At 44.1% G+C, this 21,912-nt stretch overlaps 1 protein-coding gene across 42 annotated transcripts in view; it reads right to left on the bottom strand.

Moving 5' to 3' along the window:
* The window catches only part of MICAL3 (microtubule associated monooxygenase, calponin and LIM domain containing 3), a 226,940-nt gene that overhangs the window by 80,657 nt on the left and 124,371 nt on the right, over window positions 1-21,912 (bottom strand). For 31 of the 42 annotated variants that reach the window (XR_005984853.1, XR_005984852.1, XR_005984856.1 and 28 more), the window contains 10 exons: window positions 21,325-21,521; window positions 19,616-19,728; window positions 19,464-19,526; window positions 18,810-18,983; window positions 17,014-17,097; window positions 13,442-13,540; window positions 11,594-11,650; window positions 9,147-9,254; window positions 6,643-6,750; window positions 5,834-6,020 (listed from right to left, as the gene is read on the bottom strand). Coding sequence is in view for 31 of the 42 variants with exons in the window: in XM_041736012.1 (XP_041591946.1) it covers window positions 5,834-6,020; window positions 6,643-6,750; window positions 9,147-9,254; window positions 11,594-11,650; window positions 13,442-13,540; window positions 17,014-17,097; window positions 18,810-18,983; window positions 19,464-19,526; window positions 19,616-19,728; window positions 21,325-21,521 (1,190 nt within the window). In the remaining 11 variants the exon portion in view is untranslated. The other 11 variants (XM_041736035.1, XM_041736036.1, XM_041736037.1 and 8 more) reach the window with 8 other exon arrangements.

Genomic DNA, 21,912 nt, shown 5'->3' with positions numbered 1-21,912 from the left:
TCATAATTTCAAATAATATTCATATACATAGTATATTTTCTGAAGTAGAATTTCCCACTAGTTATGGGTGCTTAACTAGAACTCAGAGACACTACATCTATTGTCAGGAACACTGACAGCCAAAGGACCATCAGTCTCACTGCTTATTTCTCTGAGGGGAGTTGAATCATGTTTTTTTTTTTTTTCCAGCTTGGACACAATCTCTTTTTACAATCTGTAATAAACCATTTCACTTTTGTGAATCTTTTTGAAGATTTCTTTATTAGAGAGAGAAAGAGAGTGAGAGAGCGAGCATAGGTAGGGGGAGGGCAGAGGGAAAAGCAGACTCCCCACTGAGCAGGGAGCCTGATGTCAGGCTCGATCCCAAGACCCTGAGATCAGGACCTGAGCTGGAAGCAGACGCTTAATTGACTGAGCCACCCAGGTGCCCCTCACTTTTGTGAATTTTGCCTAAGATAAAATGTAATTAGGGCAAGACAAAATTTATTAGTACTTGGATCATATATGACTTTTTTGTCTGTTTTAGATCTTATGCTTTAAAGAATGCTCCTTCCTCCTCCATGTGATTCTGATGGGCTATCATCCATGTGGCCTAACATTATTCACCACAGGAATAAATATATGACCCATATAAGCCAATCAGACTATCCCCTTTCCTTCCAGCCCACTCCAGGATACAGCATGTGGCTAAGTCAGGCTCATCAGAGCCATTTTGAGGGATGCTCAGGGATAGTGAGACAGAAGGGGCAGCTATTGAGAAGGAAGATATAAATCTAATGCTTCAAGTTTAATCAGACTTAGTTACTTATAACCAAGTCCTGTTTTATTATAGAATCTGAAAATTATAGTTACAGTTACTCTCACTCCTTTCTTCTGTTTTTTTCTTTTTTTTCCTGTGTTAGTTCGATTTTTCTAGTCAAATAGAATCCTAGATTTTAAAATATAACTCAATAAACTAAGCTCCAGGGAATCCTCATTGAATTCTGCTATGGTATCCTAAATTAATAAAGAAAAGAGGTTTAGGTTTCAAAGCAAGTCCCACAAACCTAACCGACTGGTAATTTTCAAGAGAATTCCAGAAAATTGTTTTCTTTAAAAATGCAGTATAATGTGACGGAAGGAACATGAGCATTGAAGTCAAATCTCAGTTTAAATACTGTCTCAACCACTCAATGGCTATGTGAACTATTTAGCATTTTGAAACACGTTTCTTCCTGTAGAATATGAAGACAATATTCTTAGGGTAAATGAGAGATCACATTATGTGTTGCACGTACTCAATTAACGTTGTATCTCCTCAAATCCCTTCCCAAACTCAACATGATGGTATTTTTTGCTTCTTAGATCAATAACAAAAAGAGCTAATTTTTATTTAACATTTACCATGTGCCAGATGTTATCATAAGTATTAGAACATCTACCAACTCATTTAATCCTCAGGGCTCAAGGAGGTAGGCATTGTTACTATCCACCTTTTCTCAGGTGAGGCACAGAAGAGTTAAGCAACCTGCCCACAGTGTCCCCTATTCAGCAAATCTCACAGAGGATTTGAGCCTAGGAAGCTTGGCACCAAAGTCTATACCTTTAGTCACCACACTAGGATGCCTGTTTCAGTTAGTGAATACAGCCATGCTAATGTTATAAACTAACCACAAATTATGGTTGATTCTCTCAAGCAATGATTTTAGATGGTCTAAACAAATTAAATCTTGATAATTAAATATGGGAGTAACTGGAAAAAGAAATTAGAGAAAACAAATGGCTAAAGGGCAAGCTTAAGGCATAATGGACCATATACTCATTCAACAGCTTACTGAATTGCCATCAGTGTACAGGTACTAATCTAAACACTGAGAATGTTCCAGTCAAGAAGACAGGCTAGTCTCTGTTTGGATAGAGAATGTGTGAGTAGGTATCAGACAGTGATGAGTACTGCAGGTCAGGAGTCTGCAAATGCTTCTCTGAGGAGGGAATATGTGAGCAAAGACATGAATCACAAGAAGCCCACCTTGTGAAGATGAGGGGGAAGTGCATTCCAGCACTACGGTAGCAGCAGCCTAATGAGGTTTATGAAATGGAAAGAAACCAGTGTGGCAGGAGTATAGTGAGCTGGGGACAGCTGACAGCAGAGAGGAAATGTAGGCTGGGGTAGACCTGCGAAGCTCTCAGCCTAAGCAGGTTCTATCTGTACTGCAGCAGGCAGTAAGGGTACGAAGCAGGAGCTGGAAAGATCTGATTTACATCTTTTAAGATCCCTTGGTTGCTTTGTGGAAGCACACTGTGGCGGCAATGGTAGAGGAGGCCGGGGGAAGATGCGGAGGGTGGTCAGGGTGCTACTCGCAAAGAAGGAGCAGTGGACTATTTCAGGCATGTCCCTACCCAAGGTGGCCCTTCCCAGACCACCTTAGTAGGTAGTGTGTTTTCTCTCCTTGAGATGACAGGGAAAGACTTGACATACTGTCTGATTTAGAGTCCTTGTTGTAAGAGTTGGCAGCAGTTGAAAATAAGCTAGTTATTTGGCAAGAGAAAAAGTAGCTTAGTTTTGGGGCAGACTGCATCCTTTTAAAAGAGCTGGTGGGAAGACTCATCAAGGAAAAGGCTAAAACATGGATATTTCTCTGAAGCATAATATTCTCAGTTTGCCAGTGTGGAGCTGGCACAGGTCCAGAGCCACTAATCCCATGATGTCTGATCTGGAAGGGATCCCAGAGGTCATTAGGGCAAATCAGGACTTAACTAGTTTTGTGTGAACTTGAACAAGCAACTTAGAACTTCTCTAAATTCGCTTTCCTGATTTGTAAGACTGCAATAATAAAACTAGTTACCGTACAGGGTTGTTGTGAGGATGGAAGGATGGTATGTGTGAAGGGGCCCAGCACAGTGCCTGGGTTTACTTCTTTTCTCTTACAAAGAGCTATGACTTCCTCGTCTTTTTCTTATCTGAGGCCTTTCAGTTAGATCTAAGTCACACAGTAATGTGGATGAAGAACATGCTAAAACTTCATTCAGGATTCCTAAAATTCCACTCTTCTCTCAGGTTCACCTGTCCTTTGAGGAGGAGCGGAATTGAGGAAAAGCTCATTTGGTTAGAATTTGGGTAGCCGGCTTAGATCACTGTTCTCCCTGCCCCAGTGTCAACAACAATGCACCCAACCAGGCTGGCCTGCCTTGTCTGCTCCCAAAGTCATTCCCTTGCCTGCCATGCCATCTCTTCCTTCACTGAAGACATTTCATGCCTCTCTCTCAGCGTCTCACCTGAAGTCAGTTAAGTCATGCCTAAAAACTGGGAAGCTTCCTTGATTTCTTCCTCCTCTGAAGGAGGGGCAGGCTCTTCACCATTGTTCCTCCATGTGTCCCTGTCTTACCATGCCCATCAGAATGTAAGCTCCTTGAGGAACATTTTCTATTTTGTCTGTATCCTCAAGAGAATGTAGCAAAGATAAGTATACAATCTATGGGCAAAAAAACTTGTGGATCTACTGGCTGGACCTTGAGGGATCTTCTTTCCAGGCAGACTTCAGTAAAAGGCTAAGTAAAATAACCCGAGCATTATGGTCAGTTAAAAGACCCTCTGTGGTCTCCATCTGCCAACCCCTATCCTTGGCAATCAAAGGCATTACTGAAAGAGCAGGTGTGTGGCAATGGTGCAAAAGAAAACTTGATATCTAAGAAGGCAATTTTGTTTAAAATACATATATATATTATTTTATCTAGACAACCATCTTTTTTTTTTTCCTTAAAGATTTTATTTATTTATTCATGAGAGAAAGAGAGAGAGAGGCAGAGACACAAGCAGAGGGAGAAGCAGGCTCCCTGGGAGAGGCCCGATGCGGAATTCGATTCTGGATCCTGGGATCACACTCAGAGCCAAAAGCAGACGCTCAACTACTGAGCCACCCAGGTGCTCCTAGACAACTGTCTTAACTTCCCTCAGCGGGTGGTGCTTTTTCCTACAGTTACAAAAGGCAGGTACCATAACAGTTAAGAGCAAGAGCGTTTCTCAGTTCATCACTTGGGCTTCTTTGTTGCTACTTCTGACAGAGTTGCCTATTAATTCATTATTAGCAGAGCTGGGATGACTGAGTGAATATTTCCTAACCACATGGTGTCCCTCTCCTACGTGACATGATTTTACCATCTCCTCAGTCAAAAATTACCTACCAGTGTAGTCATGGACATACAATATTGTGATTTAGAAGACATATGTATCAGAAAACCAAATATATTTCTCATATATATTTGATCTAGGTCCACAGTTCCTGACTCCACTCCAAACCCTTGAGTTCTCTAGATAAAGGTGTCTTTTGTTGTAATAATTAAGGTGACTGTTAGACCCTGCCCAAGGGCAGAGGCTGGTTGCCAGGGGAACCAACAGTGTGATTAGAAGGTACCTTCCAACTCCCCAGGGGAGAGGGCTGGAGATTCAATCAAACAATGGCCACATGAGTCTGCAATGAAGCGTCCATAAAAACCCAAGAGGATGGGGTTTGGGAAACTCCCATGTTGGTGAACATGTAGAGATGCAAGGTAAACAGAGGCCCTGGAGAGATACCTCATGGAAGCTCTATGCCCTTTCCCCAGACCTTGCCCTAGGTATCTCTTCATATGGCTGTTGATTTGTAGCTCTTATCATATTTTTTAGTAAACTGGTAAACCTAAGTGCTTTCCTGAGTTATGTGAGCTGCTCTAGCAAATGAAAGAACCCAAGGAAGAAGCTGTCAGAACCTCCAATCTGCATCTGGTGGGTCAGAAGCACAAGGAACAGCCTGGGGCTTGTTGTGGCTGGTGTCTATGGTGGGGGGTGAGGGGTAGTCTTACAGGCCTGAGCCCTTCAGCTGTGGAATCTGATGGTATCTCTAGGTAGAGTAGATAGTGTCAGAATTGAGTTGAATTCTCATATACCCTGTTGGTGTCAAGAGAATTGCTTGATGTTGTGGAGATGAGGGGGGGCAAGGGACCCTCTCCACTCCTAAAATGGAATTGGGTCCGAGAATCCAAAACGAGGGTACATAATGCCACCTCTGTGACAATTCCGATAAATCTAGGTCTTTTCATTACTTTTGGATCATTAAGACTGAACTTCTCATGAGGTTCCTTCAGCACTCCACAGGAATGAGTACAGTCATCATCTATGTCTTTGGTGACCTTCTCAATTAAAGCATTTTCAAATAAATGGTAGGCATGCCAGCCTGCCTCTATCAGGTTCTGTCATCTATTTGCATAATGCTCCACCTTCTGCTCCATTAAGGTCTTTCTATCATAAAAACAGTACATGTCACCAAAGGCCAGAATACTGCCCTAATGAGCTCTCCATTCATCAGAGAGATGCTGATGCTACAAAGAGGTGGGCAAAATTTGGTCATCCTCCAGAAGCAAAAGTCTGAGAACCCAGGCAGCATGAAATCTAGTTTCAGTTTGCTGTCATTTACTTGTGGCAAGAGATAGGACTTCTAAAGGCCCATGATTTCCCTTTCTCTAAAGTAAAGACAAAAAAAGCCTCATCCTCTTTGTGTCCCTTTTATTTTAAGATCCCACCCTGAGGTAAGAAACAAGTGTCTGTGAAGCCAGGGAAGTGATTTAGGTAAACACATGCCATTCTCATTACCACGAGTGCTGAGTAATGCTATGCTACAGTCTGGTGACTTTAGGGAAATATTTTTAAGAGTCTCAGAGAAAAACAAAGAGTAGAGGGAGGTGGATGGGAAGGGTTAGGCGAGGCAGAAAAAAAATGTATATATAGAAACTCAGTAAGAGGCCCTACTATCAGCTCACATGGAAAACAGTGTCCCTAGGTCCGGTTTCTAAGTATGGCCTCAAGTGCAAATAGACTCACCGTCCTCAATGTCATAGGCATAGGCCGAGAGGCGCAGGGTGGTGGCGCAGTACTCGCACTTGAAGCAGCTCCGATGGAAGAACTTGCCCTCAGCACTCAGCCTTTCCATCACGTAGACCCGCTTCCGGCAGAAATAGCACGTGTCGCTGCCTCCTAAGTTCTGTGGGAACTCCTTCTTTATCGAGCCCTGTAATGGGGGACGGTGGGAAGCATGTCAGGGCAACACTTTTCAGACCTACCTCCAGGAGGTGCACGACCCTCACTATACGTGAAACTAGCCCTCACTAAATGATTTCGCTTTGAGACAGACTAAGATGGCTCACTTTGCTACTTGCTCTCCTAAAAAACAATGGCACCAGTGCAGTGACTGTCACGTGTGCCCTCTATACAGCAATCAGCATGAGCTGGATTCTGAATCGATGTTAATCAATAGTCAGGAGGAAACCCTGGTGGCTTTACAGAATTTCACAACAATCAAACTAAATTAGTTTGACAGAATTGTTTTGAAGGTAGCATAAAAAATACCTATTCAGGGTTCACATGGTTCTACACAGATATGGGTCCCCTGGACTCTAAAGCAATCACTTTTAGAGATACTAAGTATGTTTTTCCACACAACATTCTAAACAACCATTCAGTCCTAGAAATTCAGTTATAAAATTCAGACAATCTAAAAAACAAACAAACAAAAACACTACCACATGGCATCTATTGGCTATGTATGTTACTAAGCTACTTAGAATTAACCAGGTTTATTTACCACAGCTGTGCTATATCTAGATAGACAGTGCCCTTAATACATCTCTTACCAGTTCCTTCTTGTCTAGAAGGGTTTTGGGCTGTTCTTTCCTTTGAAGCTGATTGGCTATCTGCTCAGCCAATGAGCTCACTCCGCCCGTGTACATCTTTATATACTTCTATAGGTTGGAGAGTATAAAATGACCAGAATGAAGGGAAATGAGAAGGAAAAAAATAAATAAATTAAGAAGACAGGGGAAAAAAATCTTTGAAAGGTATAAAATGAATACAAGGTGCATCAGCAAACCATGCTAACACAGTGCCCACAAGCAGGGAACCTTGGTGTTAAGAAAACAGGTGTCAATGTCCACACAGACGTACCAGCATTGGTGGGAACAACAGCTGCAGAATTATTAAATTCAGAAAAGGAGAACTTAGTCTTTTATATCTGTTTGGAATATATAGTTCAGGGAACTGGGAAGACAGGATGGATACAAATATAGAACAGACGAAGAAGGGCCCAGATCCTAGTGACTCAAATTCCATATAAAGAATTCAAGAGGAACAAGTCCTACCCAGACGGCAGACATCCAGATTAACAGCATGTTTCAAGTTGGGTCTCGGGAAGGCTTGGAAAGTTATTCTCTCATTTAAAAAGAAACCAAGTTCACTCCTACAAGGCTGAGTCTCCACTTGGGCAAGGATCGCTAGTGATGATCACTTTCCTCCTATAAACGTTCGCTTATAACCCCAGGCATATGCGTCAAATATTCCTGAGCTTTACCTGGAAGAACTCCTTCTTGGCCCATTCTCCCCATTGATATTTACGTATTCTATTCAGGCTAAAACCTTCCAGACTAGGCTGGGCATCTTCAATATGGCTTCCCGGGACTAATGCCTGTAGCCATGCACATAAGGTGCTGACTTCTTGGGAAGTCAGAATGTGTTTTTAGGCCAGGAGAGATTATTTTTTCATAGGTTGAAAAAATGAAAAGAAAAAAAAAATCCAACCAATTCAATCTTCTAGCAATGCTGAAGCAGTAATAAGAAACTACCAAATTTCAATAGTAAGCCTTCCTGCTAGGTAGCCTAGCTTTGAGCCTATCCTCGGGAAATGAGGTCAAAGTCCTGCTGGCAGTCCTTTAGAGACTCCACAGTCAGGGCACTTAGTGTGTGCGACACCCCTCTCATAAACTATGTGGACTAAGACAGCTGCCCGCCAAGTTTGAGGAGTCCTCACTCTAAGTCCAACTGAGAAACACACCAGGGCAGTTGTCTTGGGGATATGGTCTGAATGGACAACACACAAAGCCATGTGTAAGAGAATCTCTGGCCTGGGTGATAGCATGCCCTGGGCTGGGCAAACAAGAGAAGAGCTAACTCCATGTGAACTCTGCTAGAATACCAGAAGTACAAATGAGCAAACAATCCTCGAGGTTTAGCTGGAACTGAGGAGTCAATTCTACTTTTCAATTTAAAATAAGGAGGCTTCCAAGGATTGGTGCCATTTGCTCATTAACTCCACAGCTTATACCCATTAGTAGTTGAGAAAAACAAGTGGCTCAAGATCTAAACCTTCTTTAGATTAGAGACATTAGTGAAGCTTACGCCTGGAACAGACACCAGGCGGAGCAGAGCAGATCGTGTAACAGCCGACACCTAGGGTGCAGAAAATCACACTTTATTCTGCAGAAAGTGAGAGTGCAGGCCAGATGTCACACACGAGGCTGGGACGCCCAGCAAGCCCTAGGTCCTCACTGCTTAGCCAGGACCCTTTCCTCCCACCAGGAACCAGCATCCTCAGCAAACAGAGCCCAGGGCTGCCCATGTGTGAAGGCATCAGTTCTCAGCGATGTGGTAATATTGACAAGCATCCCCCCAAGAGCGGTGGAAACTCAAGTTCTATTTTTTCTGGCATGAAAAGCAGATGGTTTCCTTCTCCCCACTCTTAAGAAATAGTCTAAATGTAGCAATTGTTGGACTTCTACTTTTGCCACCAAACATGCGTATGCTTCCACACACGTACCACATAGATTGCTCAAGAACAGCAAACATAAACAAAAATGGTAAAGATCTGCCAATCGCTCTCTAAACTATAGCTGGATCAGTTCCATTGTAGGAAATAGGAGGGCTCATTCTTCAAATGATTACAATTCAAGAGGCACCCAGAATACTGCGTATTCACCACTCCATTTAAAAGATTTAATGACATTATGGTTCGTATTTTGTAATACATATTGAATGAAGACATTTGCAATTTAAAAAGCTAGTGGCTGAAACAAGTTTATTATTATTTGATGTAGTTGAAACATAATAAAAGTGGGCTTACTTGACAGAATTTGATGCAATGAGAGCTAGCAGCCTCTGTAACTTTGGTGTATGCCTACAGACCTCACATGCCAGACGCGCACGCGCGTGCGTACACACACACACACACACACACACACACGGATTCCCACAGACACAGGCCAAAGTTAAGAGCTCTGCAACCTCACTGGGCCACATGACATTTGTGCAGGTGAACTGAGGAAAGGCTGAAGAGGAAGGAGCTTTGCCATTTTCCACACTGTGCTACCTGTCGGAGGGAGTCAGAGGAGGGAGAGGCGGGGCGGTTGGAGGAGCGGAGACTAAGAGAAAGCTCCCACTGGTCAACAAAAAACCGACGAGAAGGTTCAGGTTCTGGCTACAAAATACAAGATGGAGAAAAAAAATCAAAGGAAATATTAAATAAAAACTGACACACTGACCTGAATATGAGGAATTTGGGAGTTTGAGACCTTTATCTAAATAATAAATGAAGTAAAGAAATATTCTTAGTTCTCAAAAGCATGAATGGCTCACTTAAGGCTCCCATTTTGCTTTTCGCTCATTCTTGCCACATGCTTAGAGTGAAGCTCGCTCTGGAACTTGGTCACTGTAGTTGTGAGCCTCTCTCCTCTGAAAGTCTGGTCTTTTCTTGTTTGGCAGTTTTACTCAATCTACCCCAAATGGATCATGCTGCCAGCCAGGAGGTGGCAGAGGGCAGCAGTGCTGTCCTGCTCTCTCACACACACTCTCTGTACTCTGCAGAGCCACTCACTGGTTTCAGCTGAGACTTCTCTCCTGGGCAGGAGGAGATTCTATCACCTTACAAACAGTACATGACAGAGATAGCAAATCTAGAGTGAAGCTTAACTCCTCTGTAAAGGTCAGAAATGTGGCTTTGCCTCTTCCTACTGCCTGTCCTCAGAGAAACTGCCTGCCAAGGAGCCAGCCAAATCCCAGCAATGATCAGGAGAAAAGGTCCCAGGTCCTCTGCAGACTGCATGCAGCATGTGTAGCAAAAAGAAGCTGGGATCTTCCATGGCCCATGCAGCCAGGAACTGCCCAGCCCCCAGAGAGGGAGAAGGGGGTTAAGAGCTCTGACAAGTAATAACTCCTTAGCTTCCTACCAGGTTCAGGGTGAAGTACTTGCAGGGTAGAGGGAAGAGGTACTGTCATAGTAAAAGAAGCCCTCTGTCCCTCTAGCTCCAAGCAGATCCGTTGTACCTCCAGGTCAGCCCCCCACTAACTTCACATCTTTAAGGGGTAGCAATGTGCAGTGTAACTACTCCTGCTCCAGACAGTCAGCGCACTGGCCCTCAGCTCAGCATGTGGGGCAGGCTCAGAAACACAGGCCCAAGGGGGACATCTCTGTAAAAGGGAACCACCCACCAGAGAGAAACAAGACAGAAGGCTACTCCTCCAGAGATGGCAAAGCAGTGAAGCTAACGGGAAGACTGGGGGTGGGAGGTAAGGGAGCAGGTGAGTACACAGGCAAGATTACGGACTAGTGGAGAGAAAATCCTAGAAGAGAACATAAACAGTAACCCTTAAAAGTCTTCAGACAGGAACCCTGCAGTGAAGGACCTGGAAAGCAGCTCATTGGGAAAATGAAAGAGAGCTCCCTGCAAACCTTCTGGCTTTCTGAGCTCAAAATGCTACCTTTCTTTCTGGGCCCTGCAGCTCTAGATGTCCGAAAGTTTCTTCTGCCTATCTCTCCTTTTACTCATCACACTTCCCTCTGTTCCTTGCTTAGGCACCATTTCATTAAAAATCATCAGATCTGCATGCCCTGAAATGGAGGGCTTACCCTCCTCCATGAAAGTGCCTAGTTTTCCTACTGAGAGGAATACAGCCTGCGAAGAAGAAAGAGGCTGGGCACACATGGTGCTCGTGGGAGGAAGCCGTCTTGACAGAAGAGGAAACGGCAGAGCCAGGCTGTGCATGAGGAGAGGAAAAGGATGCCCCCTTGCCATCCCAGCTCAGTCTCTTCTCTCTGACCCAGCACCCACCTGCGTGTGGTCCCTGCAGCACACAGACCGCCCGCTTCTCACATGCTGATGGGGCCTAAGGAGATAGCACTAGCTTCCTTAGCTGTGACCAAATTTCTCAGCAAAAGCAGAAAGAGAGGTAAAAATAAAGAAAAAGGCCCACGTGAAAGTAACAGAGATGATTCTTCAGTCTTGTTGCAAAGCTGTACCCACTCAGGGGCTATGTTTAAGGGTAACAGTAACAACAAAAAAGTTTCATAAAATAAGCAGGTTTTTAAAAAATGGGTATCTCTGCTATTTGTCAAATTATATGATGGCCAGGTGTAATCAGTCCCTCCCCCTTCAGTTTTTCAGAAAAGAATAGCTAAAGCTTTTTACTACGTACTGCCATCTTTGTCACTGCCTTCCTTCCTTTCCATTCTCTTCATACTGGAAAAATCCCCACACCCGTAAGAGTGTTTCTACCTCAAGATCCCTGAATGTCAAAAGACAGAAACAAATGCCACCTACTTACTGATCTGAATGCTGAGCAGATTAATGCTCTCCTGTGAATGCTATTTACATGGGCCAACGCAGTTTACAGCAAGAATCTTTGCTCTTGGCTGGGTGACAAGGGTGTGCACAAAGCAAGGGGAGCGGGGACCATCCCCACCTTCCCTCTGCCCCACCACCACAGCGTGCCCCGTCTGTTTGGCCCTCAAGCATCCCATGCCACAGTTCATGCTTTTACCCTCTCATGGTGGGGACTCTGCTTGCCACGGCTGTCAGCATCAAGATCCCTGTACGTCTGTTGGCAACAAAGTAGAAACTTAAGCTCCATCCAAATGTTCTATGTGGACCTACTAAGTGACAGTGCCAGAAATTCAGAATTCATTTCAACACATATCCCCCTGCCCCTGGCAGATCCCCTCCCCAGGTAACCACCATCCCATCTATATCACATTCCATGACCTCAGGACAACTCTTTCTGCAGCACTCTGTCCATCTGGCCTCCAGTGAGGTCAGCCACACAAATAGAGAACTACGGTTAGTATGAAAGTGGAACAAACTTATTTCTTTCACAAAGTGGCACAAGATCAGAGCTATTAAATGAAAGGCTTAATAGGAGAGGCCGATTAGGAGGGTGAAGCTTTCCATAACAAGCCATAAGAAAGGAAAGGTGGGGAGATGGAAACTGGCTGGAACGAATGCTGTTACCACAGTCCAGAGGAAGCTCCAGGGTGGGGAGTGGTCCCTGAACAGGAACACTGGACCAAAGCATTGTTTGTTAAAGGGAGAAGTGGACAACTACTGGAAGCATGTTCAGTCAAAAGACAGGAATGTGTATGCAGTAGGGCTGGAAATCCTGAAGACAGACACACGGCTGCCTCTACTGACCAGAGGAAGCCCCTCTTAGCAACCACGTGGGGGAAGGGAAGGCTACTCTTACCACTCTTTGCATGACTGCTGAGGATTCAACTTATGGCTGTGTGCTGCTGGAGAAACTACTCCATAGCCTGCAATGGGTGGCCCATGAGCATACTGTCTCCACAGGCAGGATGAGGCCAGGGCTTGGGCTCAGGTCATACCATCCAGATTCAAGTCCTGGCCGCATTACTTACTGTGTGAACTTGTACAAAGTACTTGGCCTCCCACCCTTGGCCTCAGTCCTCTCATCTGTAAAACGGAGGTGGTAACCGTACTTGCTTTGTACGGTTATGGTGAGAACTGATTGAGATAACACACAAGAACTGAGAATCCCACCCAGATCTAAGTGTAATCACTAAATCTACAATGGCTCAGTTCTTAGACCCAGGCACAGTGGGGGGTCTTTAGCCATCAGGCACATTACTAGGGGTCACCTTTTAAGTAGGCTACCTTAGCTGAGAAAATGTCTTTCCACAGATCATGCCTTTAAAATTAGTATTTTATTATATAGGGATATCCTACAAAGGTCAGTTTATATCCTATAGATATATTTTATGTAAGTATGCTTGTTGTCCTCTTTAATCACATCTATGGGCAACTGTTCTATAAAGCATTTTTCAAATGATCTGTCTGGAGTGTGAGAGGGGTAGACAGAAAGGATGGGTGTTTGCTGGCATAAGCTGGATCAGCAAGAGACAGGGCTCTCAAAATCAGAAGGAACAAACTCATAAAGTGAGACCCCATAAAAGGCTTCCAAAAAGCCCCTCTTAATTTATCTCCTTGGGTAGCAAGACAAAAAGTGGCTGCTTTAAATGAGGTTCTAAAGAAATGTGTTGCTCTCCAGGGCTTTTGGATCTTGCATCTATCTGTGACAAATACAGTTTTAGTCTGTGTTTGCATAGTTGTTTTCCTATGATGTGGGACTAGATTAAACCAGCCAGGGTTTAAATGTATTATGTGCTATCCTGGGCTCTGACTGCGAATTGTTCATTTGTAGCAATAAGGTTGCTTCTGTCACAAATTCATCTTTCCGATTTTTAATTGTTATCTCTGAAGAAGAGGTAATCCTGATTTGGTCTCTACTCTAGCCAGCTACATAGGCAGGCAGGCAGACAGGCAGACAGGCAGGTGGGAAGACAGAAAGGACCACAGAGCATGCAGAGAAGATCACCTGCTGGCTGCGAGGTGCCCGACAGGGAGGTGGAGTAAGGGGAGGAGAGAGTGTGATCACTTTTTTGGGGCAGGTCCGAGAACGCTCCTTTTCCTGTTGCTTTTACACCAACAGACACAAACAGAGAGAACATTGGTAAAACAGGGGCCTCATTTAGGCTGGTTCTGGAAGGACTGAAGGGCATTGGCCAAAGCCATCCCTCCCATGTCTCTCCAGCCTCCAAGCAGTCACTGTATGGCCAGGGTGGACGGCTTGTTGAGGTCAACTGTGGGGCTCCAGGTCCTCCTTGCTCTATTTGGTAAGTATAGACCACAGGGGTCATCTCTGCAGCTGGCCCTGGGGTTAGAACTTGCAGTGTCACATTTTCTAAATTGCAGGGATCAAGGATAGTCTGTGTTGGTTTTATCAGGGACGCTGAGGACAGGAGAAATGAGCTTGGACGTAGGGAGAGAGAAAGGGACACAGGCCCACCATCACGAGGGGTGGGTGGAGACCGCCTCCCAAGGGCTCAGTCACCTCACCCACCACCAGCAAAGCAGCGCTCTCCCCAAGGGCCAGCCCAGACAACACCCTGCCGTGGCTCCCCTCTGCTCAGCCCCCTCGATTACACTTATAAGGTTCTGGAAAGCTACCAAGGAGGTACAGGAAACAGAATACAAGAATCTAAGTACATCTGTCACTAACCAAATACCCTATATATATCCATGGATTATTTCCCATTTTTCCCATGTCCATCGGATTCCCTTCTTGTGAATCTGTGATTTAGAGAACTCTTTGGTACTTAAGAAACGATTACTTATTGCTAGGCCAGAGGACTCTTCCATGTCCTTATGCCCAGGATGACCATGTGAGGCAGCACACAGGTCAAACCTGGGAGGGAGAAGAGGCTGTGGTGGGCGTGGGGCCAGTGTGTTCCAACCCCACAAGACAATTTCCTTCGAAACGAAGGCTGGTTAATGCACAGACTCTCCTGGCTGGACAAACTTCTGAGATCAAAAGGCAGGAGGGGAGGGAGGGATGAGTCAAAGTGTTTACACAGGAAGGTAAACAAAGAGAAGTCACTGGTAAGCAAACTTGTTACTCATTTTCCCTCTTCCATACCATGACCTAAGTTAAAACTGATCCTGTGCCAACTCAGCCATCATGGCTGGGCTTGCCACACCCTCTACCTCAATTCAAACCTCTTTAAGAAAAACAAGACATGAGTCACATAAGCTACTGCTGGTAAGCTCCTCATTCCTACAGGGAGATAAAGAAGGCCACAAGCAGGATGACTCAGAAGTAGAGGCCATGGAGCACACCGCCGGAGTTCCTCGGTCTCCACGTTTTTGGAGCACCTGGCATTGCATGTCAGTGTTCCTTGAGAAGATAAATTTACAGGGCCAAGACTCACGATGCCAACCCTGATTCAGTGTTGAGGAAATAACACATGTAACTGTGAGCTATGGTTCTTTCACAGTCAAATAAATTTACAGTTCCCAAGCAGCCCCGGTGGCTTAGCGGTTTAGCGCCGCCTTCAGCCCGGGGCGTGATCCTGGAGACCCAGGATCGAGTCCCATGTCAGGCTCCCTGCATGGAGCCTGCTTCTCCCTCTGCCTGTGTCTCTGCCTCTCTCTCTCTCTCTCTTTCTCTCTCTGTGTGTGTGTCTCTCATGAATAAATAAATAAATAAAATCTTTAAGAAAAAAATTTATAGTTCCCAACTCTCTGTGACAATGATCTAATAGGATTTTCATTGTTCATGGGGTTTTTCACTTACTAGGATCTACCCAGTCTTTCCAATTGCAATCTCTGGTGCCGACTTCATAGAACCCAGGTTTGACTTCAATGGCTCTACTCTGCTGCCTGGAGAGCTGAGTGATATTCTGCTTCTTTGACTGTGATCACAAATTACCCAGAGGACAACCTAGCTGTCTCCACATAGCAGCCTGCACAAGGTTAGAGGCCATCAGCTGTTCCTAAATGGGACACACAAGCAGGCCCACCAACACCAAGCTCCCGATGCCCCTTTAGCACAGCGCCGTCGGGTGATGAGTGACATGCCAGTCTCCCCTGGGACAGAGGCCGTGGCTGAGCCAGACTCTTCAGGTCACACTTAGTACCCCTGAGACCTCCCAACAAGCCAACCCAAAGCTGCTCCAGGCACATGCCATTTAAAGTCATCTGTCCAAGCTTCTCCATGGGTTACAACTGGCTTGCCTTCCCCACTGCTCCTTTATGAACACTGTCAAAATCAAGAGTTTGGGGAATCTAGTTTAGAGTTCACTTTCTCCTTTAGCAGATCCTTAACCAAAAATTACCTTTCAAATCATACACTCCACCTAGACTTCAAGGCAAAGGGTAAGGAAGAAAATGGATTTTCCAATGAGTTTTATTTGTTTGTCTGTCTTCCACAAGACCTCCTCCAAGCACAGAGAAAGCAGCAGCTCGGCTTCTGTTGGGAGTCTGGACATTGCTCCCGAGCTTCCATCTCAGCCTCATGAGCCCTGCCTTTAATGTGGTGTTTTTTTGTTGTTGTTGTTGTTTTTTAAATGTGGCGTTTTATTTAAAAGAGGTTAGAAAGGAAACTTTTGCCCTGAATATGATTCAAATAAAACCCACTTGCCACTCCCCAGCACCTCCCAGCAATAGCTAGCACTCTACAGTACAAGAAGAAATCAAGGGTCAGCTCACCTGACCTCTCAGAATCTTAGTCCCAGATGATACCAAACTGCAAGGCAGAGAATCCAGACTGCACCCATGAGAGCAGAAACTTGCTCAACTCTGACTTGGGAGAAAATACAGTAGAGGCCCCAATCCTCCTGATGGATTTCCTATAATCAACCAGGTGCCATCCCTCTACCCACTTCTTTCTGTCCTATCCAATACTGCCTAGAAAGCAGCTTTCTAGGAGATCCTGTAAAAACTTTAGTGAAAATTTTCATGAGAGGTTGGTGGGGGGATGGAGTAACTGGGTGATGGGCACTATGGAGGACACAATGTGATGAGCACTGGGTGTTATACTCTATGTTGGCAAAATGAATTTAAATAAAAAAGGTTTTTTTCAAGGAATATTTTAAATGGAGACAAACCACCAAGAAAATGCCCATGATCATCTTTGTCGAGGGTCTGAAACAAAAAATCATAGTTCAAGACAATTTCTTGGCTAATGTTTTCCTATTTAACATGAAAGGCTCCAATGCCCCAACTCTCAGCCTTGCTGAGTTCAGGATTCTCCCTCCATTAGTTACAAGGACAGATGTAAGCAAAACACCAACCTGGGACAAAGGTTAAAATGGTAAAACCATAGAAGCTGAGGTACCTGAACAATGTCTCATGTAGCTTCAGCTAGTTTCAACACCAAATTACCACCTACTCTTTTAACTGATTTCTCAAATCCCAAGGAGTTAAACAAATCAAGCAATACAATCAGCACCGTCTGTTACACTTTTCCCAGAGGTACTACTCAAATGAGTCCAGAAGCTACCTGTCCTTGGGAGCTAGGATTCCTTAGCATGGCTGGCTGAGAGGGATGAGCAGAGTGGAAGGCAGAGGGAAGCAGCACCCATTCTGGTCCCTGGGCAGCTCCTTTACCTGTTTCCACTGGGGGGTGGGAGCAGGGTGACCCTGCTCAGGTAGGCAGCAGGACGGCTGGCTGACCCCACGCTCTTGTGTCGGCTGTGACACACAGGCCAAGTATGGTTGGGGGACAGGACATGGAGACAAAACAAAATAAAATACATTAAGGTAAGAGAAGACACACAAAAGATATGGTAGACAGACACATCTATGAGCTGGGAGTGTGTGTGTGAGATACACAGAATTAATCCTTAGAAAGTTACATTTACAAAAGAAACAAAATACTCCACCCCCTCCAAACCAAAAGCAAATGCACTAGGAAAAAGCAAGGTAATCAGAAGGTGTAATTTTCACTAACTTCAAAAAAAAATTTTTTTTTTCACTAACTTCTTTCCTAGCTCAAAGCTCTGAACCTAAACTACTAATTCTGGTCTGGAAAACTACTCTTTCTACTCAAAGTGAGGAACACAACCTTCTCTTACGGGCAAACTTGCTCCCATGGGGAGCATTCCCAGACCTCCTGAGACGGAGCAGATCCTGTGGTTGCCAGAGCTGCCAGGCAATGTCAGATGTCTGTCAACGAATATTATTATTCCTCTCTATGAGCCATAATACATATGATTGGGGTGTAAAAATTAATAACCAAAGAAAGGCTAAAATGTGAGAAGAAGTTAATTACAGCCAAACTCCAAGCAAAGTCAGTAACCCCCTCTCACCCCTTGTCCTTAGAACAATGGCTGATATGTACAGAAGAGATGAAGAAAGAAATTCTTTTAAGAATAAGAAATTCTTATTCTTTTAAGAATAAGAAATTCTTATTCTTTTAAGAATAAGAAATAAGAAAAAGAAATTCTTTTAAGAATAAGAAGAATGGGCTCCCTTTCCCTTGGATGCTCTCTCAGGTCATTAGGGAGTTTTACAAGAAACTTTCTGTGTAAATCTCCAGATCTCAGAACCTCCTCTTAGAAGTCTCAATGACTCTCAGACCAGCAAGAGGAGAGACGAGATCTAACAAAGAAAAAAAAAAATCTAACAAAGACATCTCAAGTCAATGCCCCCACCTAGCACTTTCAGATTAGTATCCACAATGATTTCTTTAAAATGCTCATTAGCTCATTCTTACTCTAGTTCGAGGATAGCCTATGAGAACCATCTACAACACACAAAAGAAGATTTATCAAAAGAACATTTATTATCTCTGTACCTTATCATGAAAGATGAGCAACAATGAAAACACTCAACACTAGAAGAGTTAAGAAAAGCGTGGTACACATACATATGGGAAGATGCCTGAGGAGTTTGGAACAAGGGAATATGCCCAAAGTCATGTGAACAAAGCAGAACAGAAAGTATATATTATGAATGACCTCAACTATGAAAACAAAGATGCACTGGAAAAAAGACTAGAAAGAAATATATCAAAATGTTAGCAGAATTAGAGGTGCCTTGATTGCTTTTATTATTCTCTCCAGCATTTTCCTCAGTAAGCATCTACCTCTTATAATTCAAATGTCTGCATGCAAACATATAAGCGTGTATAGATAGATCTAAAACTTTAAAATCCTTCTGAAATTTTGCCACAGACACCTCAGACCTGAATGGTGAGGATGAAGCAGTGCTGAAAGCAGAGGAGGAGCTTATAAAATGCTTTTCTCTGCCACAGTCAGACGAGGAGAGAAGCAGATGTTAATCTTTGAGGCACCAGGGCTTGGCTGAGATACATCCCACCCCAACTCATCTGACTAAGAAGGTCTCTCCTTCCTATGTGGACAGACCCGGTGTGGGTGGGTGAGACACAAAGTGGGCCTTACCTGTCTCCTCATGCCAGTGGACTGGGGGGGTGCATTCTCTTCAAATTTGGCCAGCAGCTGGGTTGCCATGTACTTCACTTTGTTCTGATTGCCGAGGGCCACATCCATCCTCCTGTCTGTCAGAGTGCTCACCAGTGTGGGCCTTCCGCCTCTGTAGCCCCGGGGTGCTTCCTCCTGATGAAAGGTGAACCGGTGGGCTCCGTTAGAGAAGCCCCCTGCCAACACCCTTCCCTCAAAGGAGTAGTGCAGCCAGTGCTTGGCATGGCGGATGGTACTTTCGCTTTAGGTTAAGCCTAATAGCTCTCTTCAGGGTTCTAATCTCAAGATGCAGTCGTCAAGACTTTGTGCATGGGGCAGTATAAAGAGGTACTTGGACTTGGGCTAGTGTGGTCATTCGTCCGTCAGGAAAGCCATTACCCTCAGCCAAAGGCATAATTCTAAAGAGAGGAAAGCACTGGTACACGTGTGTGTGATCCCTTGGATGCTCTCCAAAACATTAAACAAAGGCAACAACCCACTGAAAAGCATCTGCCCACAAAAATTCTCATAAAAACTGTATATGAAAAGGTCTTGCAATACCAATTTGGAAATTAATTTAAGCCAGAAAAGAGCAATTCGGTATGACCATTCTAGCAAATTCCAGATGATTCTTACCTCTTCTGATTGACTGGTCTTTCTCCTCTTTCCAGCACCATCCAAGTCCTTTTCCTTTTTATCCTATACCAAGAGAGGAGGGAGACTGCATTATCCTTGTCACTATACCTCATCTTTAGGTTTGCAGCAGGTCAAAAACCTCTTCCATTTACCTTGGGAGAACGCTTCCGAGAGATGGTCTGCCCAAGTTTGCTGAGGAAGGAGATGGGTGATTTGGTGCTGGCTATAAGAACTGCTTTCTCCTCAGCATTCAGGTCCAGGGCATCTGTGAAAGGGAAGCAGTGTCTGAGCACAGCCCTGGAGGGGACTTCAAAGTACTGAGCAGAACTATTCTCCTTGCAGGTGACTCAAAGAACCTCAGAAAACTCTATAGGTTCATCTGTTCTGACAAAAGCATGAGGAACTCAGCAGGAAATTTCCACCAAGAAAACATAAACTAAGGTCTGGATACTGAGCTCTTTTCCAGCCATGTTAATAGAACCAACTCTTTTTTCCAATCCACTTCAGTCACAAAACTCCACTTTTGCTTTGCAAAAGTTAGAACTTGCCTATGGTTGTTAGTTACAGCAGACTGCTAAAACCTCCCTTTGTGATAAAAATTTTCAGGCAGAGGGAGAAAGGGAGGAGGGGTATATGGCTCAGGGTCACTGGCTTTGATTATGTAGATCCCATCTACTTAGGTGCACGCAAAGGGAAGGCTCTCCCTAAACAGGTATATTGATGTTAGAGTTCTGGGTTCCTATTGTAAAAAGTGCACATCTGATCAGAAAAAGCCATGGACATCTGTAAGAGTACATGGGCTAGAAGACATTGTAGAGCCATAAACTCTGTGGATTCTAACGTTTTATTAGTAACAACAGTAATTTTAAAAGTAATTGAAACTAATAATATATTGCTGATATTAAGTACTTCTATTTGCCAAACATTCTCCTTAGCAGATCACGTTTTATGTTATACGTACAATAAAATCCAGTTTATGGATACGGAATCTGAGGCATGGGGAAATTTAGTAATGTGTCTAAGGTCAAATAGGTGGAAGCACTGGGAAGTGAACCCAGTTTGGTACCATGGTCAACACTGTAAAGCATTATACTATATTATACTATACTATATTATACTATATTATACTATACTCCAACAGACAATAAATGACAACAGGAATATTTTTTTGTGTGTGTGCACTCTGGTAAACTGAGGCAGCAGCAGGCAGAGGGCCAAAGACTTTGAAAAACACTAACAGGTTGGCGAAGAGAGAGAAGCTAGATAAGGAACGGTTATAGAAGAAAGAAAATGAAGAGAGATTGTCAAGAAAAAGGACATAGTTCCATAGTGCTGAATAATGTAGAAAAGCCAAGTACGTGAGAGATGCAAAGTGAGAAAATACAGATGTGGAGATTCTTCATGACTGCGGAGAACAGCTTTGGCAGAGCAGTGAAAACAGAAGCCGGCTGCAATATGTTACAAACTTTAGGCCTTAGGAGGTGGAGGCCTTAAGTACAAAAACCACTTTTTCAAAAAAGGTTGGTTCTGATAGAAAGGGTGTGAGGAAGTAGTAAAGTCAAGGAAAACATTTTGCATAGAAACAATCTTTGCATGTTTATAGATTTAGTGAGAAAGATTTGGGAAAAGAAAAAAATGGCTGAGAACATACTAGTAGAGAAGGAAAAAATAACGGAGCAAAGTTTCAGGGACTTACCTGCACAGCCAACCAGGTTTCCAACAGACAACCAACAGATTAAGTAAGAGCAGGTTTGCTTTTGCAAGTACTGATGTAGGACATGGTGAGAGGGAAAGAAAGAAAGGCCAGGCACCAACAGACAAGGAATGGAGGCCTTCCATACCAGTGCCTGCCAGCCCTTACCGCTGGAGGGGAGTGAGTCCTTGAACATCTCGTAGAACTGAGTCAGGTACATCACCATAGACAGTTTGTCAGGCTCCCCCACCGAGGCCATTTCTTTGCCTGTCATGATGGGAGAGATGCCCAGTTCCTTCTCGGCAATATCAAAGGCCAGCTGGTTATTCTTCTCCACATTTTGCTCATCCAAAGAATCAAAATCTCTAAGAAACAGAATGAGAAAAACATATCAAGAAGGGATGCTTGTCCTCACCCCAGAAAACACAGTATCGATGGACTCATCATCATTTCTTAATCTTTCAGCTAAAATCCAGGTGCAGGTGTCTCACCACAATCTGAGAGCCAACCTGTTCATCTCACAGTTTAGTCTCCTTCCTTTCACTAAGAAAATGTACATCATTCGCAAGAAGAAATTATTAAAGATATACCCAGAAAGGAAAAAAGAGGGGAAAAGTTGAAGAACTATTCTCATTATTCCCGGTAACATAAATTTCTTACTAAAAGGTAAGCTCAAGACTAGGAACTAAATATCTTTAATACATGTTCCCTTGGGGCAGCCCTGGTGGCCCAGCGGTTTGGCGCCGCCTTCAGCCC

The sequence above is a fragment of the Vulpes lagopus genome, chromosome 21, assembly GCF_018345385.1.
Source record: "Vulpes lagopus strain Blue_001 chromosome 21, ASM1834538v1, whole genome shotgun sequence".
Lineage (NCBI taxonomy): Eukaryota > Metazoa > Chordata > Mammalia > Carnivora > Canidae > Vulpes > Vulpes lagopus.
The sequence above is the reverse complement of the archived record's forward strand: the minus strand, read 5'-3'. Positions and strand labels throughout refer to the sequence as shown.